Here is a 23,664-nt window from a genome sequence, read left to right as displayed (position 1 = left end):
TAAAGATACAAAGAAGGTGAATTGGACTCATTTACCCTTTATCGTAATACAAGAAAAAGAAGACATTCAATTAAATTGAAAGACAACAAATTTAAAAACGATAAAAGGAAATATTTTTCAACAATGCACAGTTAACCTTTGGAACACATTGCCACTACATCAGTAGGATTCAAAATAGGATTGAACATTTATATGGATATTGAGGACATCCACAGTTATGTTAGATAGGATTAAAACAATTGGGCGAGACCTACACCCTTACACTTCAGAACATTTGCCAACTTCTCACACCTAGGGCTAAGGAAGAAACTTCCCTTATGGAAGTATCACAGTTATCAGGCTAACTACACCACTGATTCCTCCTGGTCTCAGCCATCGCCTCTCTCTTGGAATAGAATCACATGATTTTCCCACTTTCAGACTGGGCCTTGAGCTGCAGTCCCCAGGTGCAAAGCAGGATTAACTCAGCAGAGATGACTTATGTTCAGTATCTGCTGTTCTGGTCCCACCAGGAGCTGGCTAATACAGTGACCAAGCAGCCTTCTTAAAAGTGAAGTCTTATTTGTTTAGCACAAAAGCATTTCAGAGAAAACAAATCTTAAAACAGTGAAACAGTCTGTACACACATCTTGCTTATCAGGTGTCTTTCCATTTTCCACCCAGGAATCCTGGCAGGTCTAAGCTTCCTATAAACCTTCTGATACTTGTAGGGTCTAGGTGGCGTAGTCTGTTCCCTTAACTCACAAACTATTTCTCCTCCCCTGCTTTGGGGAAGAAATCACTTTTTTAACTGTTTATAGCCCTTTTACCTCCCAGCACTGGCAAAACAGCTGTGCAACTTTGGACTAGAGCCTGGAAATAGGCCATTGTCCTACTATATACCCCAACTGTTTGTTGGGAGGTTGCTTATCTAGATTTATTGTGTTGCTTCCCTGCTTGTTTTCCAACAGACCCTTATTAAGCTAAACCAATGCATTCATACAGGACCTTTACTTCGCTGACCAGGTCACATACAACAGTCATTAAATTATTCCATAGCCACATTCTTAGATAGCAGCTCCATGTCCACCTTGGGCAGATTATCCCATAATTGTCCCTAGAGAGTTTCTACAACTTCCTCTGAAACAGCTGACAAGATACTCAGAGGTCCACTGGTTTGTTCCAGTGTAGCAATTCCTTTGTTCCTAAGATTGAGGTTTGCTGTTCTACCTGCAGTACTTCGCAGATTTTTTTCTATTTGTGCTAGGGCAGTTGCCCCTCACAGAGCAGTGTTTTACCAGGAAGTTTAGAAGACACATCTTTTCCAAAGAGAAAATGAGCCAAGGACATCTGTCAAACTAGCCTCAATATTCCGGTGATATTTTAGATAAAAAAACTCAGGTTTCATATTTATTTACTTATATGTTTATTTTGCAGTTTTATATATTTTTCAGATCACAACTAGAATAATTGTAACCCTTCTGCCGGGGGTTGTCAGCAGCAAAAAGAGACAGGTTCAGTGTTGCAGGTTTTCCCTCTAAAGACTTAAATAACACCAGCTTGAGCTCCCCATCTGGAAACCCAGAAAATGATGTATATCACCCTATGTGCCCTTGAGGAGCGATACTTCCCCACGCACAATTCTTCTCCCCTAGCAAGAATAGAACCCAGGGATTTAAAACAAAGAGAGCTTTATGCAGGTGGGGCACCTGGGTGTGGAGAGGACACAAAGAATAGACATGGGAAAACCAGCAATTAATTAATTAACAAATTCTGTGAGTTAAGACTCCCAGCCTTAGGGTGTCTTCACAGTAGTTCCAGCCTCAGACTTCCACCTGCATTTCTGAGTAACTAATGCATTCTAGCCACTTTCCTCCTCCCCAGTTCCCCCACTCACAGTTTATTGTCCTGGGCCAGAGATATCCCAGGATTCTGGCAGGTCACTGCTACCTGGACTGCTCTGGGGTCTCTATCAACTCACTTCAGCTTCAGTTGCTAGCTAGGGAGGCCCACACCAGAGTCTATTGGATAGGCTACTGATATCTCGGCACTTTCAGCTCATGTATCATCTTAAAGCCAGCTCAGCTTTGTGCCCTTCATTGTTTTGTAGCTGTTCCAACTCAGCTCTTTAGAGAATGCTCAGTGGTACCTAGAACCCTTCACAAAATCCTTATCAGAAAAAAACTCCCAGCAGAAAATCAGAGTCACTGTCCCCTTGTAGTCACTGTTCATAGGGGTTCAGGGTTCCATACCCAACTGTGCTTGACTGTAATGTCGGTCATGGTGGCCACAGGCACAGTTAGTGTCAGTCAGCTTTTTTTTTCATTTCCCAACAGAGTCAATAGCATTTTATTGCCCCAGACTCAAAACTTAGCAGTATTTTAACCAGAATGCCCCAAACTGTTGCTTAACCAAAATGCAAATGAGGCCCAGCCCATTCAGTCATTTCCCCCTGTTCACCAGCAGATGCCAGCACAGAGCTCACATCTGGCGTTCACAAGCAGCTGTGAGCCGAAGACCTATTTCACTACCAGGCATCAGTAGTAAGCACTGTACAGTCTAAGGCAGGGGTTCTCAAACTGCGGGTCAGGACCCCTTAGGGGGTCATGAGGTTATTACATGGGGGGTCACGAGCTGTCAGCTGCCACCCCAGACCCCGCTTTGCATCCAGCATTTATAATGGTGTTTAATATATTAAAAAGTGTTTTTAATTTATGGGAGCCGGGGGGTCGCACCAGAGGCTTGCTATGTGAAAGGGGTCACCAGTACAAACATTTGAGAATCACTGGTCTAGGGCTTCGGGGCTTATAACATTATTATTCATAGGGGTTTTTTTATATTACTGCCTAGGGACCAGCCAAGAATGGGGCCCTGTTGTGTTAAGCTCAGTAGAAACAGAGAGAATGGCTTCACGTGCAGCTGGGGAGGGGGTGAGATTCTCAGCTCTTGTTGACATACTCGCGCTAGCTTCATTGAGCTACCACACTCAAAATAGTAGCGTAGCCAGGGTAGCACAGGCAACGGTGGCATAAGTTAGCTATGCTGAGGCGAAGCCCATGGGTATGTACTCAGTACAGTTAGCCCATGCCGCTGCTCGCCGTTGCCTGGCTCCACTACAATTTTTCATGCACTAATTCAGTGAGAGCTATCATAAGTATGTCAATGCAAGCTGGGAATAACATTCCTGATTGCAAGTGTAGACTACTTCCAGAGTGGTAGACAATCCCTGCCCTGAGGAGTGATAGGATACACAAGCAGAGCGAACAGTATGATGGCAGCAAATGTGACATGAGTTCCATGAGTTTGTTTTCGTTAGGAGAGGATTAGCTAAATGGAAAGACAAAGGAAGGCAGAGAAATGAGGGTGCCAAAGCAGGTGAGAAGAGGAAGGAGGAATAAGAAGGGAAGCTGTGAAATGCGTCTGAGGTGAACAGATTGGAAGGGAGGGGGAGGAAGAGGGTTGGAGCTAACAGCGAATCTACACAGGTCAGAAAGTGTCCAGTAAAAAAATGTAGAAAATACTCTGAGGACATCAGCAGCATCTGTTGGTTCCTATTCAAGCTGCTTCTGCAGCTGCTCCTGCCAGCTTTGGTCTCTGACTGGCTCCTCCTCGGTGTTTCTTTCCCCAAGGCCACATGGTGGTATTGGGAGAGGAGACACACCCTGGGTCCTAGTGTCTCCAGAGGGGAGGTCGCCCCTGAACAGCTCTGTGTCCTGAGGGTGCTTGAGTAGGGGTATTTCTTTCATTGTGAAGACTCGCAACAATGGTAATGCTGGGCAAGTGTAATCTCTTTTTGCTCTGGAGTGAGCATTTAGCAGAGGCTGCTCTGTCTTTGTTGCAACCAGGTGCTGCATGAACAGCTACTAGAAATGGTTCTGGTAACAGTGGTTCCTGAAAACACTGACACTTATTGCAAGCAAGTTTGTACAAGCTGCTTACCCTACAGAGACCACACAAATTGCAATGGTTTTAAGCAGAGTGATTTGTTGGGATAACTCCCAGCTGTCTCTTTAGAGAAAAGAAGACATTTTATTTTGATGTCTGCTTTGACTACCTTCATCTTTTGAGCCTAGAAAGAAAAGGTACTTGACAAAACTATCTTAAAAATTCCCAGACTTACTACTACTATTATATTATTAATGATAAATAATAAATTATTAATTATTATTATTATTATTATTTGTATAATGGTAGCACCACAAGGCTCCAGTCAGTATCCAGGGTCCCAGTGGGTGGGTGCTATACAAACATATACAGTTCTAAAAGATAGCTCTTGCCCCGAAGAGTTATAACCTAATTACAGAGTGGACATAAGAGTGGACAGGGTAGACAGGAGAGAGGGAGAAGATGAGAGTAACAGTAATGGAAACACACAGTAACATGGACTGGTAGTGTGCATAATTTGCAGGTTTGTGGGGGTTTATTTAGTAAGAATTGTACACACTGGAAATTGTTGCACATAGAGGGGAGAAGTGATCAACCAAGCTGAGCAAGTTTAGAATGTGCATCAGCTTCTGAAATTCTGTCCTGACATTATTGTATTCCAGCTCCTGACAGACATTGCCTGATTCAGGGGTTCTTGAATGAAATCACCAGATTCACAAGTCCTGATTTATAATCCTGGATCCTACAGTTGTTGCCTCAGCCCAATAAAGTGTAGAGAGAGAATATGTGATGGTCTGGTGTGTTCTAAATATTTTATTGCTAGGAGTTTGGGACAGCAGCATTACTCACAAGTGGCAAGGCCAGCCACATCATCGTTTTTCCATTTGTTGTATGTTAATTACTACGGGAGGAAGATTGCTTTGCTAGGAGTATGTCACTAACAAGAACAGAATAAAATCAATCTACTCCCTCTTGCTGAAATGTCACTAATTATCCAGTTGCTATGCTGCTTAGGTATTGGTTATACTATAAGGACTATAGTTGGATACAAGTATTCAGTATGCCTAATAATTCCTTAATAAAAATTGCTAATCATTTTGCTTTTGATGTAATTCAGTGTAAAGCTAGGTGTTTTGAAAATTGGGCTTTTGTCTCTCCTAGACTGGCTTCTTGTTATTGAATCTGTAAAACATAATAATGGAAGGAGAAGCTTCACATATGACAGGAGAACTCTGATATCCCGTAATTGTGCTTCATCTTTATTATCTACTAACTTCAGGTCTCAAAGACCTTGTTGAATATGTACTTTAGTGGTACAAAAATATGAACCCTGCATTTGTCATAGTAAATAGCGTAACTGTTGCTGTTTGCTCAGATGAAACAATAATTTTTGAAGTTTGTCATCTGCTGCTACAAAAATTTTCTCCATTTTATAAAGATTATAAAATTATGAAAATCAATCAAAACTAATAAATATGGAAAAAGAGAAGAGTTGGTAACAGAAAATTTTTATTTAGAATTGGACTAAAAGCTTCTAAATAAGCTTAAAATACACACAGCTAAAAGAATCACATTTTATTTTAAATTCCTTTGGATATTTTTCTCTATCCTTTCTATGGTGGTGGTATCTTAAATCTTGACTTTTGCACAAAGTACACTTACTGCTAAATAGTTAAAAACTATTTCAGTTGTTTCTCTTTATTCTCCATTGCTCATCAAATTGCTTATCATTTTGTATGCTTGAATAAAGAGTTAAAATAGGATGAGGACAGAAGACATTAAACTAGATGGATTAAGAGCAATTCCTTTGTTTTAGGGTTTGCAGTTCTTCCTATTGCTCACCATGAATTGCGGTGCTTGGGTGTGCTCTGGAGCTGCACTTGGAAGAGATAAAGCATTGGCAGCCATGAGCACCAAGCGCTGACAAAAACGCTTCCCATTGTTCCCCTGAAACATAACCTTCCTTAGCCAGTAAAGATCACTGCTGTGTGCTGGACCCCGTGTTCTTGCTGGCCCATCACCTGGCAGTAGCCATTCTTCTCAGTTGATTTCACCTTATGGATCATAAATAATAAAGCACCATTCTCAGTAGCCCTATCAGTGGTTCAGTGCACTTTTCATCTACCCCCCTATAAGACTGAGCCCTAAAGCCTAATCCAGTAAAGCACTTAAGCACATGCTTAATTTTAAGTGTTTGCTTTAAATCCCATGGAAGTCAGTAATAATTAACACTGATATCAGTAGAATGTAAGCCAATCCCTAAAATTAAGCCTAAACTAAATTGCTTTGTTGAAATGGGATAGACTGCAGAATCAGGACCTAAATCACTATTTTTTCCAAAGTTTCAAGGGTTCCTAGATAAAGGGTTTGTTAATTATGTACAACCGTTTTGTTTAGGCAGTCACATAGCCAATAGTTTATAGGCTACTTTAATTTTCTCACATGAGCAGTCCCACTGAGTACACCAGAACTAAGGGCTCCACAATCAGGCTCCTCTCATAAAAGCTTTAAGTCAGTGTCTGCTACTGGATAAATAGGATATAAACCACTAACAAAAAGTGAGTTTATCTAGGATGCACTTAATACCATACCTCTAAAATGTTTGGATAAATCTCGCAGAAAGTAATAAGAAGCTTTTAGCTTTTAATATTAAGTGATAAACAGACTGAGTATCCTAGTCCTGTTTTAGGAAAAAATTAATCAGCTTAGCTATCGTATTCACAAGTTTAATGCTTTGAGAGAAAAGTGATTGTCTAATTTTTTTTTCCACAGTAATTAAGGAAAGTCAAAAGCAGCAACTGGAATCTGTGAGCTACTCCTCTCGCTATGCTCTGGGACTCTTTTATGAAGCTGGCACGTGGATTGATGTCCCCTGGGCTGCACAGTACATCACCAATAATCCCTGCATACGCTTCATCTCCATCGATAATAAGAAGCGCAATATAGGTCAGTGCTCCTATTATTTCCCTTAAACACAGTAACAATAGAGGGTGTAGATCATGAAAAATGCTGTTTAATTGAGTGTTGCTATTCTGAACAGAGCAAGTATTTAACTCCAAGCCACAGGGGATAAAATTTAATGTCACATTTGGCCTGTAATAAAAATGCACTATGAAACCAGGGAAGTTTTCAGAAAATCATCACCCAGCACATGGTTTGTATTACTGAATTTATGAAAACAGTGTCAGAGGATTTAAAACGTCAAAATGTTACTATTCCAAGAAATAGTGTACATTCTATTATTTCAGAGTAGCAGCCGTGTTAGTCTGTATTCGCAAAAAGAAAAGAAGTACTTGTGGCACCTTAGAGACTAAACATTAATTCATGCACATGCCAGATTATCTACCATCATCTATTATTTTACAACTCTTGATCTTTCCATTGAGCATGCTTGGAACTGTTAATGAATTATATAATTAAGCCTGATCAGTCTAATTCAGTGTTAGCTAGTTTATTTTTTCATCCTGGAAAATCTTTGAGATTACAGTATATACAGTATTACTTCACAAGACTACTTTGCAGAGTGCTGCTTAAGAGCTTAGCAGGCATTCTGTGAGGCTTACCCTTCTCATCTCTTTGTTGAAGATAGTCAAAAAACAGATATTACACTGTACTTATTAATCATCGTTAGCAAGAATCTCATGGGAGAACTACAACTCTTGGATCATGTTAAAAGTAACTATGGGCAACTTTCTAATATGTATATTTTGTGAACCATTAATCTTTTTTTGGGGGGGAGGGAATGTTGGGTGAGTTTTTTGTTCTGTTTTTTTATTGCGGGGGAAGGGAAGAATGTGAATCCTATATTGCTGAAATTCTTGGAAAATAAAAATTGGCATAAATTTGTGATCACTACATTGTAGTGAAGTGAGGTTCTAACTACCTTGGTTAAATCTCTTGCACTTATATTTGGTGGCGTTTCTTAGAACATCCCAACTACACAACTATTTCAAAAATCTAACTGGCACGTCCATAGTCTAGTGGACTGAGCATGGGGCTAGGAATAAGGAGATCTGAATTTCTCTTCCCAGCTCTGCCGCTGACTCACTGTGACCTTGACAAGTCAGTGAACTTCTGTTACTTTATCTGTGAAATGGGAATAATAATCTATCCATTTTTGCAAAACACATGGATATTTGTGCTAAAAAGTGCTGTGAACTACTGAACAACATGGGCGAGTAAGGATTCTCAGGATCAGCTGCTATATAAGTACAAGGTAGTATTAATTAACTGAACTGAAGCAGATGAACCTAGAAATATTTCTTTTTAATCTATCTTGTTCAGTCTGAACTGATTGAGTTTAAATTCATACTTCGTATATGCACTGATCAGCATCTAACTGTGAAAGTACTCAGGTGTGCCCATCACTAGGGTTTCCCAAATACCAACAAAATTATAAAGTAATCATATCAGAAAGACTGAATTCATTTTTCCTTGTATTATACCAAATAAATGGAATTTTAAAACTATTATTGTATTAGTTACCATCTTTAAGAAGTAAGGCAAGCCATTCTTTAGCATTATTATTGTGGGAAAGCTGTGGCAATGAGATGATCTCATATTTCCCTCAGGCAGCAAGAAAACCTGAGGTTGTTCTACTTACTGGTGTAAGGGTACAGCTATGGACCAGCTGCCTGGAAAGGCTTGCCTCCTGCTTATATAGTTTTCACCCTGTTTTCTAACTCCAGCATCCCCAAATAATACAGCTGTCAAGTAGGTCTCAGAGAGAGAGGCCATTCCTGAGATATCCCAGGGGCAGCTCATGTGAGATCATTAAAGATCACCATCTGGACCTTGACCTGAATCCAGTAATGAACAAGGAGCCAATGTAACATAACAAGTTCCCAAGTGATATGCTTAAGTCTTGCTGTGCTGCCGTTGCATGCTCAAACTTCCTGGTTTTCTCTTCCGTCCTCACATTTACAGTAGCTAATTGTGATAGTCGGGCTTGGAGGTGAGAAACTTCTATTTTGATGTGGCCAGGTCCCCACTTGGCCACTGGGGATGATCACAGGCATTTCTTGTTCCTGTTGCATCACCTTGAAGATCAGAGAGTGTGTGTCCCCAAACTGAGGGTGATGATGTAGTTTGGGCCATCGTTTCTAAGTATTTCCCTTTTCCCACCAAAATCACTTGGCGTCTTTTTCAGGTTTTGTTTTAGCCAGTGACTCGTACTGCCCCAGGCATACTGACTGATGGTGCTGGTTATTGATGGCACAATTAACCAACTGTGTAGCAAGTGTTTTGGACATATTAATATGTTACTAAAGATCATCAAAATTTATATATTCAAGATGACACACTCTTTCCACCTGGTAGTGTAGGCTCCAAAGTATCATGATGATAAATTCTCCAGGAAAGTGCAATTTCTCAAGAAAAATGAACTGCCTAGCTGCTGCAGGGTTTGAACAAGCTGAGGACCAGCAATTGCAGATGAACTGCCTCCCACAAGGCCTCATTACAACATATAAAGAGCCAGCCAGCCCTCTCTTTTGTACTCGGTTCCTTGTTAACTTGAATTTTAGAAAATTAAACTTTGTTCCAAGAAAACTAGTCGTGGAGTGGGAGAATAATGCATGTTAGCAAGGAAAGAGAAATATTTCTGATGGTGGGCGCTCCTGCATAGCATGGGAGGTTTGAAAGACATGCCCTTGCTCTGTTTATTAAGGATATTTTAATAAATAAAAATATAAACATCTGAATAGCACAAGTAAACTGTCAAGGAGAGATTCTTGTTTCTTTATACACAACTCCTAATGTTACGGGAATATGTATAATTACACACACACAATTCATTTGCAAATTGGATACTATTAATTTAGGCTTAAATAGAGACTGGGAGTGGTTAAGTCATTATGCAAGGTAGCCTATTTCCCCTTGTTTTTTCCTCCCCCCCCCCCCCCCCCGACGTTCTGGTTAAACTTGGATTTATGCTGGAAGTGGCCCACCTTGATTATCATGCACAGTGTGGGGAGAGTGGTCAGTTTGGATGAGCTATTGCCAGCAGGAGAGTGAGTTTGTGGGGGCGGGGGGGGGGGGTTGAGGTGAGAAAACCTGGATTTGTGCTGGAAATGGCCCACCTTGATTATCATGCACATTGTAGGGGGAGTGGTCACTTCGGATGAGCTATTACCAGCAGGAGAGTGAGTTTGTGTGTGTATGGGGGTGGGGGAGTGAGAAAACCTGGATTTGTGCTGGAAATGGCCCACTTTGATTTTCATGCAGGTTGTAAGGAGAGTGGTCACTTTGGATAGGCTATTGCCAGCAGGAGAGTGAGTTTGTGTGTGTGGTTTTTGGAGGGGGGTGAGGGGGTGAGAGAACCTGGATTTCGGCAGGAAATGGCCCACCTTGATTATCATACACATTGTGAAGAGAGTGGTCACTTTGGATGGGCTGTTACCAGCAAGAGAGTGAGTTTGTCTGTGAGGGGGCGGAGGGTGAGAAAACCTGGATTTGTGCTGGAAATGGCCCAACTTGATGATCACTTTAGATAAGCTATTACCAGCAGGAGAGTGGGGTGGGAGGAGGTATTGTTTCATGGTGTCTGTGTATATAATGTCTTCTGCAATTTCCACAGTATGCATCCGATGAAGTGAGCTGTAGCTCACGAAAGCTCATGCTCAAATAAATTGGTTAGTCTCTAAGGTGCCACAAGTCCTCCTTTTCTTTTTACACACACAAGTAGCATTCAATGTGTAGTTTACTTATATTAGCAGTATAGTAACTGAAACACTGTTTTACAAAGTTTTCTTTGATTAGTTTTAGTATATATATAAATAGTTTACACTTTCATTTTTCTCTTACTGCAGCCTTAATAGGCGTACATTGTGTTTAAGTAAGAAATAGTTGCTTAAGCACACACACACAAAAGGTGGCAAATATTAAGATACAAACAAAACATGGGGGGGGGGGAAAGTGCCCCACTACTTTTATGTATGATAATGTATACACAATAAGTTAAGCAAAGATTTTATATTATCTGGGTTTTACATTGCCAATGAAAACTTATTGGTAAACAACACAGAACTGCAGCCTTGAAAAGCACTACAGCCTTCTGTTATGGGAATCTCAGTTATTTTTCAAAGTAATAGATGTTGCTAAAATAGATATATGCGTACACCGTCTGCACAAAGACAAGGTTATTTATAGCTGTTACATTCTATTGCTCGTTTCAGAAGTACCAACCTTTTCTTTTTTTGTTTACACAAGACTTGGTAATTATCACTTTGACTCATCTAGCAAATGACATCAGATAAGGAAAAAGAAATAAATAGAACTTTATAGTGGTGGTTTGACTTTTTGCTGGTGAGATTTCCAAATAAAAAGTGAACAATTTACTGTTACTAAAATCATGATAGGATGCCGTTTGTTATCAAAGCTAGTCAGTTGTCTCAGATTGGCAGATGAGACGTAAGCCAAGAAATAATACAGGAATAGTAATTTTGTTCATTTTAAGGAATATGATGTTCACTCATGGCATTACTGTGCTTTCACATAGGCATTGCTTACCACTCTCTATTGATCAGGTAAATAAATATTTTATGTTGTATTTACTGTACAGAAGATGCAGGTCATTAAAGTGTATCATTGCTAGGAGACCCACTAGCTGTATAAAATAATGTACAGTATTGAGGTGCTGCTCCCCACTCTGAGTTACATTATAAGACTTGATCCTGCAAAGGGATCTAAATAGCTAACTCTTGACTTCACTGTGTGCTGGGGATCTTCACAGGGGACAGGTGGGGAAGGAATCCTCCACTGGAGCAGCTCTGAAGCCGCTATAGTGGCCCAGAGGTTGTAAAACTCAATGGCTAGTGTATTCCCTCTCTGCAAAGGAGAGCTGCTCTTGCTTTGGTTCCCCAAATCCCTGTTCCTATAGGGTAGGGGACTTTGCTAACAAAGAGGAGGGAGCAGTGTCTGTCCCATCCCACTTATAGTATGTCATTGAGAAAGAAATTCCAACCACTCCCCTCAAGGAAAACATTCCCTTTGAATCTACTACACACAGCTACTATAAGACCAAACTTCATCTCACAGCTATGCAACGTTGTTGGCATCAGTTGGTTGTGCAGGTGCATAGGTGAGGGCAGAACTTGGCTCTGTAAATAGAGACTAATTGATACAGTTTGAATACTCTGATTCAGGAGCAAAACGAAAGGCTCTGGATTTCTTTGATGATAAATTATTCTGTGCAGTTTTCAGTGTTGGCCTAATTTACTCTACCAGAGGAACCCTGTGGCCTAGTAATAGCAAGTCTGCTCCGATGGGGGATACGTCAACACAAGCTGACTCCAACTCCTACTCTGGTGGGTCAGAAGATGGCAAGCACAACCCACAATGGGCCGAGTCAGACAGGGAGTGGGTAGGCCATGGCATCCAGGAGGTGCACTGATTCTGTGGTTTCCATGGGCAACCTCCACCATAAAGGCCCTGGGGACTCAGAGGATGCAGACTAAATCCCGTGGCGCCCACAGGGCTGTACCAAGCCCTGCATTTGTAAAATCTGTACAGGGTTTTAAAATGCAACTGTTACATATCCTCACTCTCACTTGAGGATTCTAGCTCCTTAACAACCACAGTATCAGGTACTTCAGCTGTCTCACCTTCCTGATTTATATTATAAAACAGAAAAATCAATAGTAACGATTATTCATTGATTGTGCCATTCCCAGTATCTACATGGAGTATGCTCAGTCAGTAACCTCAATGGAGTCTCACCTATATACACCAGCTGAGGAGCTGACCCACTGTTTTTTAATGAGACTCATACCTGCAGATGTAGTGTTCTTGAACACTGCGTCATGAAAAGATCCTACTTCTATTGTATATTAACTTCTCTGCATAGTATGTATGTATATTAAAGAGTTAGACAATAGGCTGTTTTAAAAATTCCATTAATATTTATAAGGGACCATGGGAATTCTTCAGCAAAATTATTCCAAAAATCATATTTGTAAGACTGCAGAATCTTTACATTCTATAGGAATAAAGACAGATGACATACAAAAGGTAGCAAGTTCCGTTCTCTTATTTAATCAGCTATGTCATTATATAATTTAAAAGGAAGAGGAAACACATTTTCGTGGTTTCAGGCTCAGCATAATTCTTAAGTATCCTTTTTACATTGTAAAGGGAAGACTCCTTTATCCCTCAGTACTGATGGAGCAGTTTTAGGAATAGGCAACAGCTAAAGCTTTGTCTCATGGAAGAGTCTACAGCTTATTACATGTGGATTTCCTTGATAATCCCATACCTAGTCTGCCTCCTTATTATGAAGCCAGTCAGAAACAATCATGAGGATAAAGAAATACTAGATCAGAAATCTAATACTGCTCATACTCCTCTTACGTGAGTTCTTCTAAGACGTACGTACATTACAGTGATACCATGCAGAATAAAGAACCTCTGCAAACCATGGGAATTTTTAAGAGACATTCAAGATCAGTCTGTTCTTTTACCAACCCATAAAATAGATTCCATTAATACTGACATTTTGGAGGAAATTCTGTGTATTTTTCCTCTTTCTTTTAGGGTCTAGAATTTTATTAGTTATTTTTAGTTTAGATGTAATTTTATTAAATCTAGATCCTGACCTCTCTTCTAGTCTGAGGAATTGGACTGTTCTTCCCTTCCTGGAAATAGTGAGGCAGTTCAGCCGTATCCCAAGGTTTCAAGGAACAAGTGAGGCCATTCCACTTTAGCCCCAGATTCTCTGCTGCTATTGGCACAGAGTGGCATTTATGCTCTCCTTTGTCAGTTGTCTGCCTAGCTTTAATAGCTTATTTTGCCTAACAGAAAGCAAAATCCCACCCCCAACTCTTCACAGACAAATTGGATTTTTTGGATAATGTAAGAAAGTACTCCATGCCTCACATTAACTGCCATCAAAATCTACCCACCAGGAAACAATATCTTTCCTTTTTAAATCTTCTCTTCTAATTCCAGGTTTTGTGACACTGGTATCCTCCACTTCCCTGGAACATGAGGGGAAAAAAACCTGGTAGATTTTCCTCTCTGAAAGATGACACTGTTCTTATGGCAGCCTTATAAATAAAGATGTTCCAGTTGCAAACTGAGGTTTATAAGTCCCTTTGGCTACTGATATGAGGAAGAGACTTACCAAAAAATTCCCAGCAACCCCTGTTAATAATGGTGGGATTCCCAGTATAGACAGTACTCTGGTGACCAGAACAGTTTTTGCCACTGATTTACTAAACCTGCTGGGAAACAGGTATAACCAAACAAGTGGTGAAAATGGGCCTCACTCCCCAGGCCGCAGTGTTGTTCCTTCTAGTTGTGGTATTGTTCAGCTGAACCGGTGTTAGAAACAGTGGGAATATTTTTCTGGACTTCCATATTGTTGGACACCTTAGTGATTACACGGAAGTAATTTCTTCTGTTTTGCTAAAGCCAGAAGTTAGGGTGTGGCTATTAGTTGTTTCAGAGCTCACAGTGGCTTTTGTTTTGTTGAAAGTTATTGAGTCTTCTCTCTAAACCACACAGCAGATACAGCAAACACAGGCTGTTGTACAAGTTTTCTCACACTCCCCACAAACGTGCTTCAGTCAGGAGCCAGCGCGACCACTTCTAAGAGTGAGGATGTTCTCTGTACATTCAGTCCTTGGCGCCTCTGTGGAGGCAGAACAAGGGTGTTAATGTGGTAATGTTTTGTCGGTGTCGGATCTTTTTAGCATAGGAACTGAATAGTGATCACCAGTTCAGGCCAAGCACATAACATTCTCTCAGGGTGTATAATTATCTTTGGACAAATACAGCTGGCTTTTATTTTATTTTTACAGAAACGTTGGCCTCTTCTCTGTGAGGACTGCCCAATACTCACTTCAACAGCTATTTGAAACAACTATAGGGTCCTTCACACAGGGTCAAATCCTGACCTTATCTTACACAGGACTAAAGAGTACAGACGTTCCTTGTTCTTTTGCATGGGCACTCAGCACTAACCTGATCAAAATTCAGAACAGAGAGGAAAGGAATTCAAGATGTTCACCCAATATTCTCTTGTATAATTAAAACAGCTCACAAGCTAGAATATCTCACTGTTTTTAGGCCTTTGTCTTCTGAACCTGCTGCTGCTTTTTAAATCTACCATTTTCCATTTCTTCCTTCTCTTCATAAAAGGTATAGTTTTCAGCTTCTCTGATCTCAAGACTGAGGCATCCCAGAATCAAAGGTAAGTTCTCAGGTCACAAAATATGTAGAGACTGACCCTGTGCCAAGCACCATTGTAATGTTGTCGGACTATTTGCCATCTGCCAATAGAGCACTAAACTTTGAATATTCCTGAACTCCACTTTTTAGCTGAGCTAAAGATACAGTTTGCCAGAAGCTTTCGGGCACATCTCGTAACAAACATCACCACACTGATCACAGATTGCTGCTATCTTGAAAGCTCTAAATTTTCTTCTAAATTGAATGATTATACAGCCTGACTTGATAGAATTTCTGGACCAACATTCTTTGTTTTATTTTTAAAGATAACAGAAGCTTTTACTTGACTAATAGAAGTGATCTAGTTTTTAAGCTGTTAATATTGTATGCTCTATATATACCAAAGTTTCTTTAAAACCTTAAGGGCCATATTCTGACACCTTTTCCTCAGTTTGAGTAGTTCCTTATTCTGTAAGTAGCCTCACTGAAATCAGTAGCAGTATTTGAAGAGTCAAGTATTACTCAACATAGAATGAAAAGAATTGTCAGAATACAGCACTAAAACAAATAGAAAAATGAAAGGACTTAATTGTCCACTGTGTCCAAGCTCTGCTAGGATGCAGGGTGGAGGCAATATTGAGCCAGTTGCCGCTCCCTGATCATGTGCGAGTTAGCCCTTACAGAAGTTGGAGCAGTTAAGGGCCTGCTCTAACTTATGCCCATGGAAGATAGGTGTAGTAGAGCTCTGCTCTGATACAACTGCTTCCTGATTTTAGCATGCCTCATTCCTTCCCCTTCACCAAAGGTTAGGGGGTGGCTGCCACAGCATCTGCCTTTGTCATCCACACCCCTGCAGAGATTTCCCCTGCACAAAGGGAATTCTCTGCTGACCAGCTCCAGCCAGAATCTGTTCACTTTGTGCCTGTTCAGTAGCGCAAAGCAAAGAGAACAGAACTGACACAAAGAGCCCAAAATATTTTTCAAATTTTATTCACTATTTAAACACAGAAGTCATTTTTCAGCTAAGACTCTGGTGCTAGAGACTTGATGAATTGTTTCATCATGGATAATGTATTGTATCTTTAATTAAGATTCTTTTGAGCTAAAAGTTTAAAATATATCTGTCAAACTTGAGTGAATAAAACTGAGTTTCCTAGAAGAAAGGCTTATAGAAAAGGAGTGAACAATAATAATTTGCCTAAGTGCTTTAAATCATAAAATTAATACAAGTGAATGCTATCCAAGTCAAATACAAATAAGCACATTTCATGAAGCTCTCCCATTCAGAATCTCATACTCTCCTTTCCTGATTCTCTTTCCTGCCAAATTGTGTGTTTTGCAAGATATAAATGCATGAAAAGACCACTTTTCTTTTCTGCTTCTTACAGGTTTTGGAAAAGAATCCATTGAGATAATACTCCAAACATAACATAATATATTATTCTTTTCTGTATAACTGAAAGTAAAATGAATCTTCAAAGAGATGGATTTAATCTCTGAATTTTTCACCTTTAATCAAGTATTGCCTTTTGTCAATATTTTGTAGCATGGTAAACAAGAAAAACTAGTCCAGTTATGACTATGTCCTTCATAATTCATAAGAAACTCAGTGTATGAACTTATATTAAGTTAGTTTTCCGCTGTTGCACTATATGGTGGTAATATTGAGAATAAAGACATTGATCAGCTGGAGAAAAACACCTGTTTTGGATATGCCTTTTAGTGAATTCTTGTTAACACAGATGTCTGTCAATAGGTCCAGTATTTTTCAAGGATCATTTCTCACTTGTCCCTTGTGACCTGAAGAGACAGATGTTAAACTGAATTATTGGCATTGAGCCAGTGGGTTTGAGAGGAGTTACCAGTGTCAGGAGCTTGATAAAGATGCCCAGAGACTAAAGGACAGACTCTACCTTTTAAAAAGTATATTTGCTGCAGATCAAAGGAGGCTGAAGTCAAAGGAGGCTGAAACATCAAGAAAAAAAATGCAGGAAGAAATTTCTTCCCTTGCACTAGTCACAGCTAAATTACCTAAAACAAGGTCAGGAGACTGAGGCCTGCTTATATGGATTAAATAGCTATGGGTATGTCTACATAGCAGTGTAAATCCAGCTCTGTGGGACTCGAGCCCACACGCATGGTGTTTATAAGCCCAGGTTTGAGCATCCACACTGAATATTGACCCTGGGTTTAGACTTTCTGGACCCACCTCTCACACCCAGGCTCATGCGTCTATACTGCACTATGCAGAGCTGAGCCAAACCAGACTATCCCAGGCTTCCTAGCATCCTCCCCAGCTGTAGCAGCTCTAGTCCTTAGTTTGTGGTGCACTGTGGGAAAACTTAACTGTTCATCCAATGGCACTTTACAGGAACTTGTTGCAGCCTGCCAACACTTCCTGCCGAGCAGTCTTTTGAGCTACATGCTCCTGGCAGCAGCAGTCTGAAACATGGAGGAGTTACCATTTGAAGAACTTGCCCTGCTTGCACTTTCACTCCTGTGTCAGGAAATGGGCAGAGCAGCTGGTGGACATTTCAGTGGCATTTTCTGATCTACCGAAGGCACTTTTGGAGGAGGACAACGATGATACAGACATGGCAGACTCAAGCTGGCTGATGGGCTCACAATTCTCAGTGTAGTTGCTGATGCTAAGTAGTGTAGACTGGTGCTTCTAGAGCAGGACCACAAGCACGGGCCATGCAGATCACATAGCCGTGCAGAGCTGGGAAGACCAGCAATGGCTCCAGAACTTTTGCATGAAGAAAGCTTCATTTCTGGAGATTTGCAAGCAGCTTGCTCCAACCCTCCACCATCAATGCACATGCATGAGGGCTGCCATCCCTGCCAAGGAACGGGCTGCCATAACCATCTGGAAGCTGGCTATCTCAGCCTGCTACAGGTCCATTGCTGAGCAGTTTGGTGTTGGAAAGTCAACTGTGGGGGCTGTCATGGCAGAACTTTTTGAGGCAATCAGGCATGTGATTTACCCAAAGGCGGTTGGTGTAAACGATGTCCCTGCAGTAACTGCTGGTTTTGATTGGGATATTATTTGAGAGAATAGGGTTTCCAAATTGTGCCAGGGCCATCGATAGGACTTATGCGCCCATAGTTTGCTCTTCTCATGGAGCACGTGAGTATATAAACCGCAAAGGGTACTTCATTGTTTTGCAGGCTCTTGTCAACCACAGAGGCTGATTTGTGGATGCCAATGTGGGTTGCACAGGAAAAGTTTAGGATGCCAGAGTTTGCACCAATAAGGAGTCTATCTACCTTCCTGGACAGACCAGGATGCTATTCACACCAAATATAGATTAAAAGTTAAAATTGGAAAGGCACTACACATTTCTGTCCATTTCAGTGTACAAATGTAGTCCATTGTGGCTACACATACACCAGCCATGGTTCTCACAGGTCAGTGTTTGTGAAGCCATGGTTTTCCTTTCTGTCCTCTGGCATGGACTGGTAAGCGTAAGGATGTGACCCATGATGCCACATAGGATGTTGGGGGACATAGGGAGTTGCTACCATGGAGTTCTCTAAGGACTGCAGAGAGTGGGGAGTCCAGAATTTTTGAATCTTAGGTCAACCAGGGTCTGCACCATTTGGGTCTGCTGCCTCTCTCTCTCATTTTCCTGCTGGGACTTTCTCCTCTTCACTCTTTCCTTCTCCATGTCCATGGCAATTTTTTTAGACTTATCAGCAGTTTACAGTATCATTGATCATGAGCTTTTGGTGGTTCAGCTGTGGACCTTGGCTTGGGCAGACTAGTTCACATTTTATATGTTCTGTTTTTTCAGGACAGGAGAATCCAAGGGATGCCCCGAAGGTTCTCTTGTCTGATTCTACAAGGCTATGTGCTAACACCACTTCTGTTCAACATGTATTTAAAAAGCCATGGGGGGAGATAGTCAGATGGTAAGTGCAATGGAGCTGTGCTGTGCTGCCATCAGCATGTGGATGGCACACACTTCTAAGTCTTTTCATCTGAATTGGATGGCTCAGTCTAATATGCCATTGTATAGATGGGATAGGGTTTGGGATGGATGGAAGTGAGCTGGCTGAGACTCAATCCAGACAAGAGAGAGTTGATACTGCTTGTTAAGAACATGCATTTTATAAGAGATAATTTCCCAGGTAGGAGTGCTTTATCCCACTAACTACATCTGCTTTTTGTATCATCATTATTATTAAAGCACAGAGAATGTAAGTATTTGCTTTATTCCAGCACTTCAACTTTGCAAATAATTTTTGGATGCCAAAATATATGGTCAATCAAACTATGAAGAACAATTGGATTATTCCAATGATAATTTAACAAAAACAAAACAAAAAAAACAGGTTTTGGTCTGAAATTTATATTTACCTTAAAATTAATTTTCTGATTCTTACTAGCTTTTCATGATAATTCAAGTCTCATATTGCTCCAGAGGTTGTCCTTTTGGAGCAACCTGAAATATGGTTGCTGTGTGCCATGAACGATTTTGTGTTGTTTATGAAGGATTATTTGTTGTGTGTACGTAAACCTACATGTGTCTATGATTAATTTTTATAAAAAACCCTGTCCCACTCCTTGAACTTTTACATTGGTTTTGATTTCTTTGGTATACATGTTTCCAATTATCTATGTTTATTTTCTCTTTATGTCTCAGGACATTACATATATTAATTTGCATTGCAAGATATATATGAGGAAAGATAGGTTAAAATAAAACCAAACCTGCAGCTGACACATCCCATCGCGAGATGGAGTTTCTCACCCTTGGTTAACAGTTCATAATGGTAAAGGAGCTGCTGCTAAAATGAAATGCCCGCTGACAGAAAGGGATTATGCACAATCACACATGCAGCCCAGATGAGTGACATCTCCCCCAGTTTCTGTGCACATCGAACAGCAGGTGCAGGCTGTGTGCTTCCCTGCAAGGCCATAGCACTTTTCGCCCACCCAGCCACAAGCAACACTTCCCTTTCCCTTCCACTTGCCAGCATCTCCTTCACCTCTCCATCTTTTGCCAAGTAACAGCAGCTCCTTCCCAGTCCCCCTTTCTCTGACTCGCTACCCACTGCTGGGCACGGGAAGGGGAAAAGGGCAATGGGTGAAATGAAGGGAGAGGAAGGCAAGCCAGAGAAGAAAATTTCATGGTAGAAACAGGAAGAGGAAAGAGAACATCATGAAAGGAAGAGAGAGAGAGAGTTGTATGAGAAAAGTAAAGTAACATGTTATGAGAGAATGAAAAAGATGGACAAAAAAGAAAAAAAAAGTCAATTTTAAGGTTTGTATGCTGTGTTTTTAAATGCACCATGGGGTCAATATAAATTGACAGAATTCATATATTTATGTAAATATGTAAGCAAATTAGTTATGATCCTCAGGCTCTTAGAACACTTGGTAGTACATCACATCACTTGTGGTTGTACACCATGCTGTTCTTCAACAGTTCAGATCTGAAAGAGGAAGTGCTTTCTCCTCTTGACTCATACTTTCATACTCTAAAGCTGTCATGGGTGTGGCTGCTTGTCTGTGTCAGAGTTTGGGATGTTATTTGTTTAAATTATGCTTGGCATTTGCTGCTGTGTTTCAGAGAGTTCTAAAAGGATGAAAGCAGCAATAGGGGTCCTGGTTGTTGACAGATAATCACAATCCCCTTGAGCTACAGTAGGCCAGTGTGCTTTACATTTTACTATGATCTGCCCTCCAGAATATTAGAATAGTCATACAGAAGAAAAGTGGGGTCATGCCACATGGTTGGAACTTGTTTATATTTTGACAGCAGAGTGGAGCTAGAACATAGGCAAATTTGAAATTTCATAGTGAAAAATAAATTGTGTGATTGCAATCAACTAAAGTTAACTTGGACAAATCCAACGCATACTGGAAGAGCTGTAACAGACAAACTTATCTCATATAATTTTACTTTTGTGAGCTAACATGCTCTTCCACACTACTGTGTTTACAGAACTACAATGAAGTTGGCCAAGATCTTGGCCATTTTTAAAGACTCTGATTTGCTCTGTTTTTGTTTATGAACATTAGCATCCAAGAATAACCCTTAATTTTAAAAAATGCCCTTCATCCAATAACCACTGTTTTAAGTTCATAGCTGTTTAAGTTTCAAGCGAAATTACAGGAAGTTCTCTTCTGCTGTTCCCAACAATAACACATCTCCTGATTGCTGTTCCTCATTGCTGTGTGATACAGTGACATGCTGAGTCTTCTCACTTTAGCTAATAGGAGCCTTTCCCTTTTTATTGTTCTTCTTTTCTGCCTGGGAAGCTTCATGATTTTACATTATTCTTTGTATTTGATGGCCAGTGTAAACACATAGGTCGCTGGCAGTAGGCTGCCTCAAAGCCCATGCCACTTAATTCTTTGCACCTAAGGTGAGTATATTTCCTATGTGGTGCTGAGGGTGCGTATGCTTCTTAGGCAACTTGCTTCCCATGTCCCCAAAATGTGGCATGCTCTCCTTTCCAGTGCAGTTCCATCGCTTTTCGTTCCCTCTTTACAATAAATCCTCCTCTAGCTTCCCAGTTTCTGCTTTTAAAGTCTTATGAAAAGGGCGGTCCTCCCGCGAATATGCTCCATACAAGGAAGTTCCTGTGACAGTTAGGCAATATATCTGTGTTCTGAAAGAATCATATCTGATTTCCTTCTAGTTCATCCGCATGGCTTCGCCGCAGCCTGCCTGCCAGACAGCCTCTGAGCTGGGGACCCCATGGCTTCCAGGGTCTATGTCTCTGGGGCAGCCCACCAAGCAGACAACCTCTGAAGTGGGGACCCCAGGGCCTGCAGCTCGGGGGCAGCACTGCCTCTGTGGATTGGAACCAAACCCAGAAACACACAAAAGGGGTTGGGGAACAGACTGGGGCACGGGCAGTGCATTTAAGAGTTTTGTTTTGTTTTACATTGATCTGTAATGCTCTTGTGCTTTTCAAGAGTAAAGTGTATGTGTGTGTGTGTGTAAGTAATTCATTTGCTAAGCCTATGTTTCCTTGCTTTACTGCCACATGGACCCTTAAGGCTGTAACTAGGGGAACCAGAACTCTCCAGCCATGGGGACTCTGAAGGGAATGTGTCCAAGCAACTGGGGGCCTCAGGAGGTCTGTGACACTGGTTCTGTGGACTTGGCAGATTGGAGCCAAGAATGATGTCAGACATGCACCTGTGAGACCCAGATCTAGGAACAGTCTATCTCTACCGAGACCCAGGGAGCTTAGCAGCATGTAGGATTCAGCTGTTGGATCCCATCTCAACAGGCTGGTGTCTGTCAAGGGAGCAGGACTGCAGCAGGTTGTTACAGTCCCCACCATCAACCTCTATTGCAGACACTTGCAGCCTCCCTCCTATTATTTCTTAGACTGAAATAGAATAAGACCCAGCATCAGGGGAAAGCTGATCTCAATGAGTAGTCTTGCAAGGGAGAGGGCTGTTACTGGGCAAGGGAGTTGGACTCAGTCAAGATTCACTGCAGTAGGATTTCTGACCCACTCCTCCCTTCCAATGGGCTCACGTCCTCCTTCCTCCCCACAACAGCAATCCCTAATGGGCCTGATGAAATCCCTGGAAATTAGCCAGACCCAAATTACATGCACCAGGGAATGTGATAGGTTCCCCAAGAGCTTCACATTCTCCTGTAGAACAAAACATCCAACTTCTTATTTACTCGCATCCATTTTTCATTTTCTGATACACACTTGTGCATAATTCAGAATGAGCAGCAAATAACTTGCAGAGATGAAAACCCAGGCTCAAATTGTATATCTATCAAACTAAGTCATGGTATTAAACCCTAATAAAGAAGAACATTCTGCACTAACAAGTGAAGTTGTTAGTATTGCTGGCCTGATTTAGTACATGGTCTGCTTAACTTAAAGACCTCTGTTTCACTTCCCACTGTAGTAAATGGATGTCTACATCATAAATGGTACCTTACCTAGATTTATCTGCTCAATATAGGCAAAAAATCTTCGGAGGGGGGTCACAAAAAACCTTGGGGGAACAAGAGTGTGCATCCAATAACTTGAGGGAGCAACTGAAGCCACTTTGAAAATGTAGCCTTAAGTGTCTACACTATGTGTCTGAGTCTCTCCTAAAGATACATTGAATAACTTTTAGTAGTAAGGATGGTGGCTGGTACCTGTAAGGTATTCTATTTAATTTCATTTTAGGCAGACTGACATCCATGACATCTATTATCAATTTCAACAACTAAGTTTTTAAATTTAGGAGCAGTGTAACCAATCCTTAGTTCAGTTGATTCAGTGAAAGTTTTGGGGTTATTTTTGAAAGCAGTTGTCTTTCCTTCTGTGTCACCCATGCAGACTCTTCCGAATTTGGGCCATCTGTTGTTGTGCACACCAGTGTACCATTTGGAATTGCACATCTAGAATGGGATAAGGAAAAGGTGCAGCCGATAATCCTGGATCAGCTGGAAAATATTATGCCAGGTCTGCCTAAACCAACTAGCATCAAGTGCCAGAAGTGGAGATACTCTCAGGTAATTATCTATCATAAAGAATGATCTGTGAGTAATAGAGAGGCCATCATATTACAGCTTACTCTAAAGAAAACGATGTAATAATATTGAGCTCTTGTATATCTGTACAATCAATTTGTAGACTGCTTTACAATCA

The 23,664-nt window shown here is 40.9% G+C and overlaps 1 protein-coding gene across 10 annotated transcripts in view; it reads left to right on the top strand.

The window, feature by feature from the left end:
• The window catches only part of RNLS (renalase, FAD dependent amine oxidase), a 146,951-nt gene that overhangs the window by 104,499 nt on the left and 18,788 nt on the right, over positions 1–23,664 (top strand). For 5 of the 10 annotated variants that reach the window (XM_037905720.2, XM_037905722.2, XM_043550742.1 and 2 more), the window contains 2 exons: positions 6,637–6,810; positions 23,353–23,528. In XM_037905720.2, the coding sequence (XP_037761648.1) occupies positions 6,637–6,810; positions 23,353–23,528 (350 nt within the window). The other 5 variants (XM_037905718.2, XM_037905716.2, XM_037905721.2 and 2 more) reach the window with 2 other exon arrangements.

Source organism: Chelonia mydas, chromosome 7 (assembly GCF_015237465.2).
Source record: "Chelonia mydas isolate rCheMyd1 chromosome 7, rCheMyd1.pri.v2, whole genome shotgun sequence".
In the NCBI taxonomy this organism is placed as follows: domain Eukaryota; kingdom Metazoa; phylum Chordata; order Testudines; family Cheloniidae; genus Chelonia; species Chelonia mydas.
Note: the sequence above shows the minus strand (reverse complement) of the source record. Positions and strands in the feature narration are given on the sequence as shown.